At 43.7% G+C, this 20128-nt stretch overlaps 1 protein-coding gene across 1 annotated transcript in view; it reads left to right on the plus strand.

Moving 5' to 3' along the window:
- The window catches only part of LOC124555943 (dystrophin-like), a 1045948-nt gene that overhangs the window by 122747 nt on the left and 903073 nt on the right, over positions 1-20128 (plus strand). The window contains exons 3-6 of the mRNA XM_047129993.1: positions 9999-10118; positions 10216-10293; positions 17245-17337; positions 19895-19984. Of these exons, the coding sequence (XP_046985949.1) occupies positions 9999-10118; positions 10216-10293; positions 17245-17337; positions 19895-19984 (381 nt within the window). The remainder of the gene's footprint in view (positions 1-9998; positions 10119-10215; positions 10294-17244; positions 17338-19894; positions 19985-20128) is intronic.

The following is a 20128-nucleotide window of genomic DNA, read 5'->3' on the forward strand; positions in this document are numbered from 1 at the left end:
GATAGTACACCTAGAAATATAACGCGAATAACATCATCTAATGTAAATGCTGTCAAGGCGTCTTCAAGAACATAACTCTATTCACTTGCCATAGAACAACTGGATTCACTTGCCATGCACAACACCATGACAGGATTAGGTTCCGATGTAAACTACCTGCTGGAGCCGATCATAGCAAGAATTGTGCATAGAAAGATGCAAAATAAAGCACTTTGATATTCAAACCAACTTTCAACGAGAAAAGAGATTACAAGATAATGAGATTAAAGCGGTGGCCACGCTGGCGTGATTGAGAGCGGGTGTCGTCCATGGACACCATGTCCCACACGCGCCCTTTGTCGCACACTCACCTGGTCCGTTCCAGATAATACGCTCTGTTCAGCTCACTCTCCCACATCTCACCCAGTCCAACTTCACACGCTTACGAAGTGTAGTCCCCCACCCATATATGCACATAGACACTGTTCCTCAACATAAACCATCCTGAAGAAAACACATGTTATACCGAAATTAATACCCTGCTTACCTTAACACATCCGTATCGTGTACCAGCTGACAATGTTCCCATATCCTATCAAACATATGGAATAACTTCACCTGTCCAATGTTTCTACATCTACTTAAACAGCTACATGTGTAGTCTGCAAACTACTGTTAAGTGCATGGCAGAGGGTAAATCCCGTTGTTCCAGTTATTGAGTTTCCGCAAAATCGAATCACAGTGCCCCGTGGTGTCCCTCGTCCTTGAGAATAGTGTCCTATTGACGTGCCTGTGTCATCATGTCTCATCTTACTGATATCTCCACACTCTCCTTGTCCTTTCCCGGGGAAGTTTCAACCACCTTTCCTTCCCAGATCTGCAATTCAACCATCCTGTCAGCTATAAACTATGCTGTCTTTTCTTTTACAAAAGAAAACTCCACCTTATCATTTCCATTCATAATTGTGTCTCCTTCCAACTACATTCCGCCTCTGGACTCTTCTCAGTACTTATTCTAAATCTTTTTCATATCGCTTTCCCTCAGATGCCATCTCCATCCATATTCCCTAGCCGGCCGGTGGGGCTGAGCGGTTCTAGGCGCTTCAGTCCGGAACCGCGCGACTGCTACGGTCGCAGGTTCGAATCCTGCCTCGGGCATGGATGTGTGTGATGTCGTTAGGTCAGTTAGGTTTAACTAGTTCTAGGTCTAGGGGACTGATGACCTCAGATGTTAAGTCCCATTGTGCTTTGAACCATTTGAACCATATTCCCTATCTAGAAAATATCAGTAGCAGCCCACAACTCCATCAGACTCACCCGACTCAAGACCACACATATCACTCACATCTCTTCTGGCTTCAGATCTGTGGTGTGAGCACTATAAGACCTTCGGTACACACACCACCAGATTATTTGACTTGTCGCTCAAACGAAGTAGGCGAGTGTCAGAAATATGTCTCGTGGTCTTGTCGTGGCGTGTTTATCTCCTGCCGTTAGGTCAGACGATAGAAATGCCACTTGCACGTTTAGAGTAGCAGATATTGACGGTGACCAACTTTAAACAGAACTTGATTAATTTTCACACACATTTATTATAATAATAACAAGCATAGAAATAACTTAACTTGGTTCTGGATGCTATTTACAATTGACAATCTGAAGTTCCTTTGGTCTTGGTACGTTAATCTTATTCTCACATATCTCTGATACTTGACAAAGTGTCTGTACATTTCTCTTCATGGCTATGTACAGGAATATGATAATCTTATTAGGCGCAGACTGAAACTTGAATATAGACTGGTACAGACTAATGCAGACTTGTACAGACTGGTGCAGACAAATGCAGACTGACTGATCGGAGGTCTGTACACTCGTTATAATACCTCGCGCGTTCAGGTATCACTGCGCGAGTGTGATCTGCGAGAAGAAAAGGTTCTACGTTAGCAGCAATCTCATTGGCTGCGTTACATATTAATACGCGGTTCGGCGGAAGCAGAATTTGGTCCGTCTCTAAGACAGCGCCATCTCGTAGTGCGGAGACGGACGAGCGCTGCGCCTGCGCTGTTGTGCTTAGCGGGGCGCGCTCTATTGGGAAAGTTGTGTACGCGCTGACTACGCGGAACTATGTACACAACAAGATCATCTTATTTTTCTTAGCAATATATTTTCATTTATTCTTATTGTTTTAATGGCTCTGAGCACTATGGGACTTATAATATATGGTCATCAGTCCCCTAGAACTTAGAACTACTTAAACCTAACTAACCTAAGGGACATCACACAACACCCAGTCATCACGAGGCAGAGAAAATCCCTGACCCCGCCGGGAATCGAACCCGGGCGCGGGAAGCGAGAACGCTACTGCACGACCACGAGCTGCGGACTCTTATTGTTTTATTCAAACGCTGATTTCGCCTCCGTGGTTGAGCGTTCGGCGTGTCTGACTACAGTGCGAAGGATGTGGTTTCAGTTCCCAGTACTGTCAGGGATTTTTTTGCGCGGTGGAAGGACTAGAAGGCGGTGCGATCAGCCTCGTGACGCCAATTGCGGAGCTACTTGACTTAGAAGTATCAGCTCCATGGTATGGAAAGCTGACAGCGACCGAGCGAGCGGTGTGCTGACTGACCCCATGCACCTCTGTACTGCTTCCAAATGACGCCATGTTGCCGAGGATGACACGGCGGCTGGTCGGCTTCCTATTATCAACTATACTGGATCGCAGAATTGCTTGTTTATTATTATTATTATTATTATTATTATTAAGACTGGTATAGCAGCAATTATACACATCAGTGTGCAAGCAATTCGGCCAAATGATTTTGAATCCAGAGTTCCATTTTCTCAGTGGGATTACCCAACACAGTACTACAGTTCCGAAAGTCATAAAGTTCTTATTGTTCTTTCGACCGTACTGGCGTTTACAAGTGTCTCAACAGCTATGACTGGAGTGAAGAAGATCCATAAGATACACCAGTCTCAGATAAATCTGGCATAATGCAATAACAGCCAATAGGACCTTATTTATTGCTACCCAGTCTGAATGCTGCACGTTACACACCTGTAGTTTAAGTTTGAGTTGCTTCGGAGATTGTACTTCTTGTTGTCCGCGACAGGATGTGGTTTCAGCGCGACTTAGTTAATTATGTTTGTCAGTACATGAACGAGAGACCCGCCATCGTTGGTTTTAAGGGGGAGGGGTTCTGTCTCATTGCCAGCACAGTCACTGGATCTGACTGCCACGGATGTATTCTCTTTCGAGTTTCCCAAAGAAGTTGGTATATGAAACCCCCCCTAGAAACTGACGAGAAACACCGGTGAGATAGCTGTTGCCCGCCTCATTTTACAGTAGACAGTAGGGATATTTGAGAGAGTTCGGAAAAAATTTATGCGCCCGTGAAATGTATGCAGTGCGACTGGCGGTAGTCACTTTGAACAGAAAAAAATTAAACACGCATTACCTACCACTCGTTACTTATCTCAAAATACGCAGTGTATAACCCTCTGACCTCTTCATAATTTGGACTCCAACGACTGGGACACTCTGTATAAACGTGGGGCACTTGCTGATTCTGTACGTCCTTATGCAGTGGAAGTGATTACTGTGTGCTTGAAGACGACAGTCACGACTAGGCAGAGAGGGTAATTATGTCACCTATTTAGGAGGCTGGTCACCAAATTGTTGTTCGACTAATTCTAGTGTACAGTTCGTCAGTGTGGGACACTTAATGTGTTTAATTAACGGAAGAGATACAGAAGATTCTAAGAAGAGCTGCACAGTTCTTAGTGCAGATTGTTAGCGACAGTGAAAGCGTCGCAGAAAAGCGAGAGATGCAGCAAGAAAAGGATTACACATTTTTGCAATTTTCAGAAGTTCGGGAACCCACATTCCAGTGCGAGTTATAAGGGTATTAGTTACTACAACATGAATCTCTCGTGATGACCATGAAGGTAAAATTACAGTAATTCAGCCTTAAGAAGAAGAGGTATCGACAGTCTTTGTTCGCGTGTACCGTCCGCAAATAGAGCAGGAAGAGAGGACGGAGGAAGATGATTTTAGTATATCCTGTACCCTGGATTTCGTGCTGGAGACTTAGGCGTGGAGGAAACTTGTGGCGGTGTTGCTGAAAGAGAAGCTGACGCTTTACGGAAGAAGGTACAGATATTAAATGTTTACCTGCAGGGAAAAAGAAGTCACAGCAGGAGGTGATTATATTTCCCTAAGATTTTTCATTATTTTTGTAAGTTCTTCGCATAATTTCAGTAACGCAGCATCAACATCTACGTCAAGACGGCAGAGCATTCTCGGGTTTCATGTCGCGCCAATTCTCGGTGTGTCATCGATGTTTCGAAACACGTTGAGAGCGCAGCAAATTAATGCGGTAATTTACCCGAGAATATTCGACTGAACTAATTTGCCGTGAAAACCTACGTATGGATCCTAGTTATCCATGTATACAAACACACACACACACACACACACACACACACACACACACACACACAACTAAAGTTTTGTATCACCCATTTATTTCGAAATTCATGGCACGGAAAACAAAAATTGGTTCTGAGGAATGCGTATATATTCATTTCCAATGTGCCCAGATCATTTCTATAACGACCAAATCGTCTGTTTCCCTTGCAGAGTTTTTCGCAGCGCGCCTGAGCAACGTAGTACGTTGTGCAACGTCCCCTGGCTCGGATGCAGGCTTCAGTCAGTCGTTGCATATCATCGATCAGATTATGAAGCCAGCTCTGATCCGAATTATCTCTCTTCATTGGCGATTCTGCGTTAAGTGGCGCAGAGTACGTGGCCGTTATCGACGTCCCAAAACAGCTCGCTTCAGAAATGGTTCAGGTGGTTCTGAGTACTATGGCACTTAACATCCGAGGTCATCAGTCCCCTAGAACTTAGAACGACTTAAACCTAACTAACCTAAGGACATCACAAACATCCATGCCCGAGGCAGGATTCGAACCTGCGACCGTAGCAGTCTCGCGGTTCCGGGCTGAAGCGCCTAGAACCGCTCGGCCACCGCGGCCGGCCAGCTCGCTTCAGTCGATCCCACACATGTTTCATTGGGTTCATGACCGTGGGACAGGCAGGCCTCTCCGTTCTGGTATCTTAGCCTGCTGAAAGAACATGTTCACAAGTACAGCACGATGAACACAAGTGTTGCCATCCGTCCATATGGAACGTGTCACCATAATTCTGTCGATACCATTCCACCACTGGTTGCAGAATCCCGTCCCTGTACAGCAGAGCAGTGAGGTTGCCCTCACCAACTCCGAGAGGTGTAGGTGGTCGGTCGGATATAATGCCAGCCCAGAACGTCTCTCCACCACCACGTTGTGGCACACGTGGGACACAGCTTGGGAGGCGTTAGATATTACCGGGTTGTATCCAGAGAAGTTATCTGCGATTATCAGGTACAAAAAAAAAGGTTCAAATGGCTCTGAGCACTATGGGACTTAACTTCTGAGGTCATCAGTCCCAAAGAACTTAGAACTAATTAAACCTAACTAACCTAAGGACATCACACACAACCATGCCGGAGGCAGGATTCGAACCTGCTACCGTAGCGGAACACGCGGTTCCAGACTGTAGTGCCTAGAACCGCTCGGTCACCCCTGCCGGCTCAGGGTACAAACAGATCAGAGTTTCGTCCGTAAACAAGAACCGACGCCAATCTTCGGGCGTCCATTCTGCGTGATGTCTCGCCCATCTGTAACGGAGGTCACGGTGTTTTGATGCACGACGTGGTACTCACAATGTCATCGGGAATGTAGATTCACATCTCGTAACAGTTTGATGCGGTACATGACGTCCTGGAGCCTCTTCCAACGCCGAATTCAGTTCTGGAGCACTTGGCCCACAGTTCCTTTGACTCAAAACTCGCAGATATAGATCATCCTTTCCACTTGTCGAACGTGTACGGGCTGTGCGACGTAAATCCTCAACACTGTTCACCAGTTAGAACCGATTCGATGTCTGCACCACATCATCTTCCTTGGTTGACAAGCCTTCAGCAAGTAACGTGATGATGCGGACCCCATCATTAGTCGCGATTGTCCTTCGTGGCATAACGGATGTTCACTCTACTGCTCCACAGACGTTTCCGATGCGTCACGACTGGTGCCTTACTTTCACAGTAAATTCTGCCATCCATTCGAGTGCAGTAGGTAGCACCCCTGGTAGCTGTGCGTATGTGTACAAACAACGTCAGAGATGACCTTCCGGTCAGTACATGAACAGTCACAATAACAACACACTTGCACGACCCTTCGGATTTATGTACTAGCTTCCCGGTGATTTCGGCTTTGTAGTTTGTGCTTACAACTGGTAGAGAGAGAGCTGGGATGAGATGAGAGAACTGAGTATACACTGCCTAACAACAAAGTAAAGCACCCTGAAGGGGAATAGAAAACGAAATTAAATGTCATGGTTCGAGATGATATGTGATGTTATTTCAGTGATTACGGTATCGATTCAAATTTACAGAGAACGTGGCTTTATGAGCCCACTTTTAAGGGTGGTGTTGCGTCCCCCTCTCGCCTGGATGCATGCGCCGATTCGCTTAGGAATTGTGTCATAAAGCTGGCCCACAACTATTGTAACTGGTCTCTGATATCCCGTACACCGACATTGGGACAGAGGTGATGTCTTTGCTGTTCTCACGCATGTTCTATCGGGGACAGATCTAGGGCTTTTCCTGTCCACGGGAGTACCTCATCATCCCGCAGGCACTTCGTACAAACATGTAAAAAGTGCGGAAGAGTATTGTCATATTGAAGAATGGCTCCGATATTGTTGTGTGAGAGTTAACATATGGGGACACAAGTTGCCCGTGACGTTCCATTGTGTACCCAGAGTTGGCTCAATCACTATCACCTGTGAGCTGGTCATATCTCATAGCTCCCCATACAACGACGGCAGGAGTAACAGCACTGTGCCTCCCCAAAACATGGGGACATTGGAACGTCTCACCAGGTCGCCCCCATACTCGCCGCCGATGATCATGCGGAGTAGTATAGAAACCTGATTAATCGCTGGAGACAATAGGACGCGTTCATCACCAGTCAGTCCTTACCAATCACCGTAGCCTACACATAATTCGGTAATTACCTAGTCCTGCTGCCGCTAGTCTCCGACCAATGGTGCGATATGACACAGAATGTTGCAGGGAGTCCATTACTTGTTCTCGGACGGCAGTCGCAGATGTGTAGGGGTTACGATGTGTATCGTGCATAGTATGGCGATCTTCCCTTGTGGTGGTCAGACGTGGTCGAATGGAACCTTGACGACGAGTGTGTGCCTGCCCCCAGGTTCCCACTTAGTACAGCGTCGTGTCACTGTTATGCCCGAATGTTCCACAAGTCTAGATATTGCTCTGGTCGACAAGCCGGCCGATTGGACACCCATAATGATGCCCTCACAAATTCTGTCGGGTGCTGATAACGCTGTCTTAAACGTGTACGCGGGATCTCCGTGCCCCTTATAGAGATCAGTCAACATCTGAAGGTGTTCACACACATTATACACTGAAGCACCACAGAAACTAGTATAGGTACGCATATTCTAATACAGAGATACGTAAACAGGCAGAATACGGCGCTGCGGTCGGCAATGCCTATATAAGGCAAGTGTCTGACACAGTTGTTAGATCGGTTGGTAATCAAGATTTAAGTGAGTTTGAACGTAGTTGTATAGTCTTCGCACGAGCGATTGGACACACCATCTCCTAGGTAGCGATGAAGTGGGGATTTTCCGGTACGATCATTTCACGAGTCTACCCTGAATATCAGGACTCCGGCAAAACATTGTATCTCTGACATCGCTGCGGCCGGAAAAAGATCCTGAAAGAACAGGACTAACGATGACTGAAGAGAATAGTTCAACATGACAGAAGTGCAACACTTCCGCAGATTGCTGCAGATTTCAATGCCGAGCCATCAAGCAGTGTCAGCGTACGAACCATTCAATGAAACATCAATATGGGCCTTCGGAGCCGAAGGCCCACTCGTGTACCCTAGATCACTGCACGACACAAAGATTTACACCTCGCCTGGGCCCATCAACACTGACTTTGTACTGTTGATGGCTGGAAACATGTTGCCTGGTGGGACGGGTCTCGTTTCAAATTGTATCGAGCGGATGGACATTTACGGGTATGGATGATTCCACAGACCTTGTATGTCATCAGGGGACTGTTCAAGCTGGTGGAGGCTCTGTAATGGTGTGGGAGTGTATAGTTGGCGTGATATGGGACCCCTTATACGTCTAGATACGACTCTGACTGGTGACAGGTATGGAAGCATCCTATCTGATGACCTGCAATCATTCATGTCCATTGTGCATTCCGACGGACTTGGTCAATTCCATCAGGATGATGCGACACCTCATACGTCCAGAATAGCTACAGAGTAGCTCCAGGAACACTCTTCTGAGTTTAAACACTTCAACTGGCCACCAAACTCCCCAGACATGAACATTATTGAGCATATGTGGAAGGCCCTGCAACGTGCTGTTCAAAAGAGATCTCCATCCCCTCGTACGCTTGCGGATTCATGGACAGCCGTGTGTCAGTTCCCTCCAGCACTACTTCAGACATTAATCGAGTCCATACCATGTCGTGTTGCGGCACTTGTGCGTGCTCGCGTGGGCCCTACACGATATTAGGGAGGTGTATCAGTTTCTTTGGCTTGTCAGTGTATATCCTACTACGTCTGGTAACAACGCTAAACACATACAACACTAATGCACTCTACCGATGGTGTGTACGTTACGTATACGAATTTACGTTGACAGCTGACCATGTGTTTTGGGGACTTCACTTTTTTTTCTTTTGTCAAGCAGTGTATTCCGCAACCGCTGCAATTAACACCATCATCGTTGTGTGTGTTGTATTGATACGTGTGTTGGATCGGCACAGAGGCGGTTGCCAAGGAATCCTGAGATACAAAACAAAACTAAAGAGAAACACACGTAATATATACGTAACTCTGGTTTACTAAACTTGAGTTGAGCAAGTTCAACTATAGTTGAAACTATTCCGCGAGACAGGTAGATTCGTAATATACAGTCACAACAGAAGCTGACTAGTAAGGCATCGAATGCGCAGATAGAACGCTACGAACAGACGGAGCAGCGTCTTCTTTAATCGGTTGCGTGGTGGCGCTAGACATGCGTTCTGCAGAGGGTGTCTCGGAGCCGGCCGCAGATTGGTACTGCCAACTTCTCGACGTGGAGTACCTCGCATGGTATCGATAGCATACGACACCATGCATTAACGATACTTACACCGCGTATTAATAATACTTACGCTATATCAATCTGAGGCATCCCTTGTGCACACTGCAGACGCGTTCTAACTTCGAACTTAAATAATTTATCTTAAACGTTTCATTCACGCCGTGTCATACGTTTTGCTCTAAAATAGCGTTTCGTCGAATTCAGCACACTCCGTTATAAATTTCGCTGTATTTGAGATATGAAAACCACTGCATTGCGTAACAAAGTCTTAACCTATGAACAGCACATCTTGATGCCCGAACTGAGTGGAATTGTGAGACTGGTTCTAAGAAATCGCTCTCTTCCTAAAGTCTTTCTTGCTCTGTGTTGTGTACTAGTGTAATAATTACAAATTCTGTTGTATGAACTTCTTGTGGGGTTAAAAATGCGGTACAGATGCAAAGGGGTACGCAGTGAGGGGCAGATAGGTCCCCGGCCCCTCTCCAACCCCCCCCCCCCCCCCACCCCCCTACCCCATGCCATCAGAACAAACTCGGATCCTGCCCGCGAGACAGACAGACGTGTCTGCTCAGAATAACTTTAAAGAAGATTAGAACATGTAAGGGATGTTGACTAGTAGTAAGTGTACCTGTTTCTCGTGAACCCTCAAATGTATGCCGCTATTCACCACGAAACTAGCGCAGATCCTGGTTACACTCTTGCTCAGCTGTAGAAACTTCATTTAATGTGACAAGTGTTTGTAAATAATATGTGTTTGCTTGTGTTTCAGAGCACGCAACCACCGATCACAGACTTATTTGTCGACCTCCAGGATGGCAACAGGTTGCTGGCTCTGCTCGAAGTGCTCACGGGCAAACAATATGCAAGTATCCAATTGCCATATACATCAGTAGTTGCTCTGTTTATGCTCTGAAATGCAGTTTTGATCCTGAAATACAATTCTCTCCACTGATACATTTTTCTTTTTCTTTTGTTTTTCCTATCAGAAACGGGAAAAAGGTCGAATGAGGGTGCACCATCTAAACAATGTGAACAAGGCACTGCAGATCTTGGAGCAAAACAATGTAAGTAACGGCTATTAAAACTTGCAGTAAAGTTGCTTTGCACTGAGTTCTTCAAGAGCTCTAATTCTAAAATATAATACAGTATTTATTATTATTATTATTATTTCTTTCCTTTCTCAGACGTTATGTCTGGTCAAAAATGGAAAGTGACGCGGACCTTGATCAAGCGTGACTTCCTTTTAACTGAACGGTATATGTTACATTGCATTTAGGAACTTTCGGGTAATTGAACATGTATCAATAATTACAGATTTCTGTAGTTGTATATATTCGTTTGGATGTAGCTGTATTGCGTTAATTTACTGGTGGATATTGTGTGGTATGACTCCTGTAGTTGATAGTATAATTGGTATTATGTCAACTTTATTATTATTATTATTATTATTATTGTTGATGGAAATCTCTCGGGTTTCCAGCCGGGTGGTAGTGTGTCGTATTTATGTTCACGAGAAGGCCTGGTCGGTTCTTGACATTAATTGTTACAGAGTTGTCTTCTGCAATTCAGTTCAGAAATACCAGAATAAGATTGCCATTTTAACCAATCACCCTCCTGAAACAGAATAACATTATGTGTTTTAGACTGGTATCCGCCAAATCCGCATCCTAGTTCTCATCCGAAGACGACGTGACTTCACAGCATTCATTTTGTTCCACCGGCGGTTCATACCTTGTATTATGTCACAATCTGTCTTAGCAACACGCAACCTGCTAATCATAGTCTCATCGCCAATAATAAACTCCTAACAGACAAATATTACTAATTCCCTGAGAACAGTAATAAGGCCGGGCTGATGCTTAACATAATACGATAATATGTAACGAAATGCGACGGTGATAGAAGATCCAGGCGGATGCGTTCAGGAAAGTAACGGAAGTCAGCCCAGTTCAGAAAGAAAAGGTCCAGCGCCGTCATTTACTGCAAATAACTTTATTTTACCACATTACATTGGCTTTTCTGTTGCAGAAGGTCACAAACAACACTACTGTAATGTTACTGTTTTAGCCATAGTACATGTTTTACCTCCTTCTTAGATTCTGTACGACTAGCACGAACACCTACATGCAGTTGTATTCAGTCTCTATATAGCGAGTGTTGCAACATTTCCACTTTACGAACGGCTACCGGGCTGTGTCGTTCCCAGAAGTAACTGCGATTCGGATGTTTCCAGTGCAGGAGAAGAGTGCAGCTAGTGTAGTCAAGCTGTTGGCGCAGCGAGCGACGGTTATCAGACCAATGTTGCATATTCCCCAGAAGATGAAGCGTATGACACTCTTGGAAACTTCGTGGTATTTTAATTTTGCCACTCGAGACCTTTTCATCAGTAGTAGACGCTGGGAAAGTCCACTTTGACACACATTATTATTATTATTATTATTGTTGTTGAATTTCTTATCATGCACCAGTCCATTGTTAACAGAGAAATTCTATATTTGTACTGTATTCACCCTGAAAGTTTGTCATTGTCAAAGTGAAAACTGGTATAGCAGACTAATTGTAAACTTTCGTTTTCAGACACGTGGGAACATATTTTTAATTTTGAAAACTCTGTTTAGTATACTAAAAGCACTTTATTCTTTTCCGTCTGCTTCTGTTCCTGTCCATATGGGGATTGTCTTCATTTCTCCAGAATAAAAAAAAAGAAAAAAGGAAAAATCTAGTTCTGTCACGTCATTATTATTTCTTTTTGATATGTTGGTTGTATGTTATCTTACTCTTATTGTAATTGATTTTCAAGACTTTCAGACTTACCGTATGACGTTCTTCCGTTCGTTTTTCAAGTTTATTTGCAGTAGACGCAGACAGTAAAGCGTCCCAACAAAACTTAGCTGCATCAGATGTGTTCTATTATCAGATATTTCTCCTTAGTTTTAAAAGTTTCTCGAGGGCTGTTAGTGCAGATTTTGTTAAAACTGTGGCACAAGCTTTCTCAGTGTCCGTGATCCTCCAACAAGTGATAATTCATACTTGTGACTTCGTTCCAAAATTTTGCTCTTGAAATGCAAATGGTCCTCGGTGCTATATCTACTTATAGAACAAATTCGTTTCTTTTCCTGGTTAAAATCAAATGGTTGTTCTACGCGATTGGCTATAACAATAAAAACAATTTTCTGATTATTACGGACTTCTAGATACATTGCATGCATCAGGCGTTATTCTTTCTCTCGTTTTCTCATCTTAGCTCCGCCAAAGTTATGGAAAATTGATTGAATTACCCTAATGAACAGTTGCCAAAGGAAGTAACCGTTTTTTTCCGTGTGTGAAACCTGTAATTTAAACTTGAGCGCCCAACAAACATGACTAGTGATTGAGTGAGGACAACGAATTAAAAAAGTCACGGCATTATCACACCTACGCGTCTGTCTTACATGCTCCGTGTATTAATCGAGACAGTGCCCTCTTTCCGAGTACAGTCATATTAGAAGACTGTTTCTTGGCATCGAAGTCAAGAAATGATGAGACCAAACTATCCGCATAGAAAGAAATGGAAAAATCATCTATCATTAATTAATTTTTTTCCACTTCGTGAGGTCTGCGACCAATTAAATAATGCACAAATCTCTCAGGCACATTTTTATTCGTGTCACTAACATTGGAATGCTCAAACTTTCTTTTTTATATCTTAAGTTTTGTTATTGGCTTGTATGTTCGATGCTTTTGGATAGCCCGTGACGTTACGAAAATGTTGTCCGGGACTTCTGGAGATGGTGACAAGGATATAGCGTTAAATCTATTTCTAATCACATGCCGAGCTGCACTCGCTGTGTGTTGTCATACATAGTGCGCCACCTGTCACGCTGCAGACTCATCATTGCTGTGCCCTTCAGTCCGCACACTCAAATCAGTAGTTCTTTCAGTTTATCCAGGTCTGATTTCCTTAATTTCCTACTTTTCTGCAGCTTCTTTAGTTTTAATTTGCAGTTCACAACCAATAAATTGTGGTCAGAGCGTACATTTACTCTAAAAGACGTTTTGCAGCTCAAAATCTGGTTTCGAAATTTGTTTCTTTCCAGTATACAGTATTTCTGTACGAAAACTGCAAGACCTACAGAAAAATTGGGCGTATTAGTGGATAGAGCAGATTCGCAAGTTTCGATTCGTAATACGCGCCGAGCATGAGTCCAACAGGGGAAGGGCGTGTCAGAACATGTAGACAAACCGTCCTCTACGTACTGTAGCATCGAATTAGTTCACGCTTCCAGACAGGCAATCTAATCAACAGATTTGAAAAGCGGGCCGCCGTCACTGCTCCCGGCCAGTTCGTGTCACTGACTTCATTGAACTACACACGCGTATCGACATGTGCAGTGTCACAAACGATGCCCATATTGAGCACCTGCAACTAGAGTTAAGCCTAGGAGAGATGCCCTATTCACTTAGATGAGTCTATTTTCTGTATATCTTATAGGTTTCAGGCACTCGTCTTCTGAAACCTTGTATAATAAGTCTCAAATTTTCCAGTGTGTCCATGTCTGTTCCACGTACACAAGCCTTTTATATGATTTTTCAACCTCGTTTCTGCAATTATTAAATTGTGCTCTTTGTAAAATTCTACCAGTCAACTCCTTCCTCCGTCCCCCAAATCCTTACCTTTCCACAATCCAGGTTTTCCTGTTATTTTTCCTTCTCTTCCCTTCCCTAAACTGGAATTTCGGTCCCTTGCCACAAATTAAATTTTTGTTCCCTTAGCTACCCGAATAATTCCTTTCATCTGATCATATATTCTTTCAATACCTTCCTCATCTGCGGAGCGTCTTAGCATATAAACTTGTACTATTGTAGATGATGTTGGCTTCATGTGTGTCTTGGCAACTACCGGGTGGTGATAATTAAACTTTCCCTATTTAACACGTTATAACACGTAAACTAACTCCCGTACGAGTACCAAACTTGGTAGCATTAATGTCCAGAGTTTGGGGTGCATGATTTCCATGCGTCATAGTGCCACCGTCCAATTCCAACTATGGCCACCAGGTGCCGTGATCAGTCATCGTGATTCATAGTATCAAACACCTCACCAGCCGCAATGCACTTGTTGTCGTGTCAACATGAGTTCGGATAAAACGAGCAGGGTATTGTTGGTGAAGCACTATTATCAAAACAGCTGTAATGCTGCAGCTGCACTCCGAGAATATAGCTCGCTGAAAGGATTACGGAAGGGTCCTCTTTCTCCACCTGCTGGGCGGAGCATGATGAAGTTCGAATCAACTTGAGAACTGGGGAAGAGGCCGATGACCGGTTGCACAGAGATGGTTGATGAAATCGCTGTTGCTATGTCAGACAACGCTGCGCGCAGTTCCCGATAGTCAGACAGTACGCACGTAATGTCACGACGGTTGAACATCCCGTGGTCCACTGTACGGAAGGTGCTTCGAACCACTCTCAAATGGTATCCATACAAGATCCATATCGTACAGCGGCTTGCACCACAGGACGCACATCGACGTTTTGACTTTGCTCTCCGCTTTCTCGCAAGGATTGAAGTTGACGAGGGCTGGCCCTGGACCATCCAATGGACAGACGAAGCACATTTTTCTCTGATGGGTGAGGTGAATATACAGAGCTGCCGAGTATGGCGATCCTCACCTCCAGTCACTGTGCATGGATTTCCTCTGTATGGTGAACGTGTCACACCGTATGGTGTGGCTTCACGGCTACGTTCATCATTGGCCCATTCTTTTTTGAACATGCTGGCGCTCGAGGACCAAAGACGTGCAGTGTGACTGGCCAGCGTTACTGCTATATGTTTCGCCAGCATGTCGTACGCGCCCTAAGGGAGAGAGACGCATTGAACTCAACAAGTTTCAATCTAGATGGGGCTCCACCGCACATCGCTCGTGAAGTTCACCTGCTTCTCCGAAATACATTTGAAAACGGTCGAATTATCAAGCGATCGTTTCCAAATGCTTGGTCGGCACGATCACCTGATCTCACTCCCTGTGATTTCTGGTTGTGCGGCTACCTTAAGGACAGGTTTTACCAGGGGAACACTCACGCATGTGCTGATCTGAAGCACAACATATCAAGAGAGGTAGCCAGCATACCTACGGACATGCTTCGTTCTGATGGGCACCATATTGAGCCCCTGTTGTAGTATAATGTACCGTAGCAGTACATTAAAAGTGTTTCAATCGAAATGATTCTGCATTATTTCATTTCCCCATGTCCTTGACATTAATGCTACCAAGTTTTTTACTCGTACGGTAATTACTTTCCGTGTTACAACGTGTTAAATAGGGAAAGTTTAATTATAACGGCCCGGTATAATGCATTCACAATACTTATAGTAGCTATCCCGCATTTCTGTTTTGCCATTCATCATTGGACCTACGCCTGCATTACTTGTATTTCTTATTCAAAGCCCCGTACTCACCTGATCAGAAGTCCTGTTCTCCCTGCCATCACACTTTACTAGTTCCAACTACATCTACCTTTAACCTATCCATATCTCTTTTTAAATTCTCTAGCCGCCCTATCCGGTTAAGGGATCCAACGTCCCACGCTCCAACCAATAGAATGACAGTCTTGTTTCTCCTGACGACAAAATCCTTCTACCAGATCCCCGCACGGAGATCCGAATGGGGGACTATTTTATCTCCGGAATATGTTGCCCAAGAGAACGGCATCGTCATTAACCGTACCAGAAGAATTGCAAGTCCTCGCGAAAAGTATCGGCTGTAGTTTGCCCTTGTTTTCTGCCGATCGCAGTACCAACATAGCCAGGGCACTTTTGGTTAGTATTACAGGGCGAAATCAGACAGTCATTTAGACTCTTGCCCCTACAGCTACTGAAAAGGCTGTTACCCCTCTTCAGAAACCACTAGTTTTCCTTTCCTCCCCGCAGATACCCCTCCAATGCGGTTGAACCTATGGTACGGGCAGCTGTATCGTAAAGGAAGGCAGCCTACCCTTTCTCGGCGAGATACATGGTTCGCTGGGGTGTGGGGAGAGGGGGGCGGGAGGGTCCACTCTTGATAGAGTAATATTGTGAATTTCTCAAGAAACGGGTTAGCTGTGTCGGGTCGAAGGCCTAAAAGTCGCCATAGGCTTCTGTTTTACGGCATTAAAACGTTACAAACTTCCTACTTTCATCATTTTATTACAATTTGTAGCGTTAAAGAAACTTACCATTTCTGAAATAATGAAATGTGATAGTAAGATGTACTAATAATCAATATATCGTGTATGTACATCATTATTTTAATTACAAACATTATTTTATTCGAAATTAAAAGAGATGGCCACATTATTTATTGTCACTGTTTACTCCATCCGTCAAATGCACTTTAAAATTTTTTGAAGCATGCGACGAGCCTTCTTCCAAATTCCTATTTAGTAAATTGTATGTAGTGTCGTTGTTCGGGATCGAAATTTCAAGCTGGAGATGTGTATTCAACTGAAGTTTCATAACTTAACGCCGACCGAAGTGGCCGTGCGGTTAAAGGCACTGCAGTCTGGAACCGCAGGACCGCTACGGTCGCAGGTTCGAATCCTGCCTCGGGCATGGATGTTTGTGATGTCCTTAGGTTTAACTAGTTCTAAGTTCTAGGGGACTAATGACCTCAGAAGTTGAGTCCCATAGTGCTCAGAGCCATTTTTTTTCATAACTTAACACAGATACCGCTATACGCCGTGGCCGAGTGAGGTGACGTAGTTACGGAACAACGAGATTCCAATCCCCGTCCACCAATTCAGATTAAGGTTTTCCGTAACCTGAATCACGTGAAGCGAATTCTGAGATGGTTCCTCCAGTTAGGCCACCACTGCGTTCCTCCTCAGGTCTTGCCCATTTCGAGTTTGCTCTCTTCTCAGAGACTGGCCGGACATTAAAATAAAAATCTCGTTTCTTCTCTCTCGTTAGTCCTGTTGCTGGATATCTTACTAGTTCCTCCTTAATAGTAGGAATACAGTATTGACATCTACGGTGATAATTTTTCATATTTATTTTTCAGGTGAAACTCGTCAATATTAGCAACAATGACATTGTGGATGGCAACCCGAAGTTGACCCTCGGCCTAGTATGGAGCATAATTCTTCATTGGCAGGTAAATAAGTGTAGAACTTTAAGATTGTGTGTGTGTGTGTGTGTGTGTGTGTGTGTGTGTGTGTTTTCTACAACTACTGAAGAACACAATGGGAACATTTTCGAAGTGTTTTTGTATTAGCTTTTCGACAGATTTTTTACGTGTTATTGACGCTGAGGGTGTATCAGAGGTAAAATATCGATATTTTCGAAATACCAAAACAGTGATTCTCACTTGAAAAGTTTATTAGCTTTGGAAAAAGAAGCTCTTTTTGTTTAAATTTGTTGTTTGAGAAGTCTGACTGACTTATGTACAAGATTTTATCAAGAAATTGTAAGTTTCGTGGCAACAGTTTTAACATTTTTATTTTCTTAGCCATAGAACATTTGTAGAGCTGGTTAATTACATTAAACATATATTAATAGAGATATCGGAGACGGAATATTTCTTTAATTTGCAAATTAACTTTTTACAGTTGTTTTTAGCACCTTAGTTTCATGTTGGCTTAATGGAATGTTAATAATTAGTAGTCTCAATTTAGTTGCTTACAAGAAATTATAAATTCAGATATAAGATCACTCCTTAAGAAAACTAAATTGTCCGAAAAATCACGGAAGCTTTTCTAAAACTGAGAATTTTTTGTTTTCCACGGAAGGCCATTTTTCTCTATTTAAACGTGACAGTAACACCATTTGTTAAGCATGTATAGTGACTTACACTAACATATGGCATCGCACACCTCCAATTTTTTGAGACAGCCCAAAAATAAAAAGAAAAATGTGCTTGCCACACATCTGTTTGAGAACCTTGTAAATTAGCCTCTCAGGTGCAACAGGAATCACAAAGACATCAAATACTGTCATAAGACAGAGAGGAATTACAGACATTGGCTGTGAGTGAGCACTGATCTAAATCAGTGGGGAAAGTTGAAAATTTACCCGGACCGGGATTCGAACCAAGATCTCCTGCTTACTTGGCAGATGCGCTGACCACTGTGCCACCCGCACAGCTACACGGACTAGCCTAACGTCTCCCTTCAGAACTAAATTCTTAACGTATCCGCACACTATTAGTGTAATGCGCCTTGCCCATTATCCTATTTACTCGCGGCATTTCACCGAGCCTGGTGTGCATCTCCACTGGCCATCCTCGCCGTAATTTATATGTCTATGGTGTCTGTTCCTTCTGTCATCGTGCGCATTTTTTAGATTATTTCATATTTGTTAAGTATTAGCTATGTAACTGACAACTACAGGTGTTGACAGTTAGATACGTTTCCGCTGGCTCAAGGTCCACAGTTCCAGACTACCTAAGCTGTTCCCATTATACAGGGTGTTACAAAAAGGTACGGCCAAACTTTCAGGAAACATTCCTCACACACAAAGAAAGAAAATATGTTATGTGGACATGCGTCCGGAAACGCTTAATTTCCATGTTAGAGCTCATTTTAGTTTCGTCAGTATGTTCTTCCACCTACGCTCAATGGAGCACGTTATCATGGTTTCATACGGGATACTCTACCTGTGCTGCTAGAACATGTGCCTTTACAAGTACGACACAACATGTGGTTCATGCACGATGGAGCTCCTGCACATTTCAGTCGAAGTGTTCGTACGCTTCTCAACAACAGATTCGGTGACCGATGGATTGGTAGAGGCGGACCAATTCCATGGCCTCCACGCTCTCCTGACCTCAACCCTCTGGACTTTCATTTATGGGGGCATTTGAAAGCTCTTGTCTACTCACCCCCGGTACCAAATGTAGAGACTCTTCGTGCTCGTATTGTCGACGGCTGTGATACAATACGCCATTCTCCAGGACTGCATCTGCGCATCAGGGATTCCATGCGACGGAGGGTGGATGCATGTATCCTCGCTAACGGAGGACATTTTGAACATTTTCTGTAACAAAGTGTTTGAAGTCACGCTGGTACGTTCTGTTGCTGTGTGTTTCCATTCGATGATTAATGTGATTTGAAGAGGCGTAATAAAATGAGCTCTAACATGGAAAGTAAGCGTTTCCGGACACATGCCCACATAACATCTTTTCTTTCTTTGTGTGTGAGGAATGTTTCCTGAAAGTTTGGCCGTACCTTTTTGTAACACCCTGTATTTGTTTTGCTTATTCTTCTATGACGTAGAATGTTAAGCTGCAACGGGAACTCAGATATGGGAACATTTGGAGCATTTCCTCTTAGAGAATTCTTCTTATCTTTTGCCCTGCTAGTATTTATTCAGTGATTTATGAGTTTAACAACGCCTCCAACCTTCTTTATAACGTGTCATATGTCCCTGTGTTAATAGGAAAATGACTCTTCTTTTAGTTACGTTTGTTTCATAGGATGTGCGATTTTAACTTCAGTGCTCACAGAAAAGTTATTGTGTCCTTGAGGTATGTTACGTGAACACGTGCTAATTATATACAGTACAAACAATGGCGTGAACCATACGGGCAGGAACCAACGAAATAAAAGTTATTCCAATAAGAACAGAAGCAGTTTGGCATGTCTAACTACTTTTTTTCAATTCAAGGGTGTCTATGTGTAGTGAAACAAGTCAGTTTTGTGGTTTTGTTACAGGTCCACTACCATCTGAAGGATCTCATGTCCGATCTGCAGCAGACTAACCTGGAGAAGACGCTACTCGCCTGGTGCCGACAAAACACGAAAGTAAGCTTCGCATTACTTAACCCTCCTTTTCACAGTTACTTCCACTGTAACAGTTTTCTTAATCTCAGGTGACAGGTTATGAATTTTTATTAATAAATTCATCACTTGCCACACCGAAGTTTTAAGTTCCGAGTTTTAAATCCC

The sequence above is a fragment of the Schistocerca americana genome, chromosome X, assembly GCF_021461395.2.
Source record: "Schistocerca americana isolate TAMUIC-IGC-003095 chromosome X, iqSchAmer2.1, whole genome shotgun sequence".
NCBI lineage: Eukaryota > Metazoa > Arthropoda > Insecta > Orthoptera > Acrididae > Schistocerca > Schistocerca americana.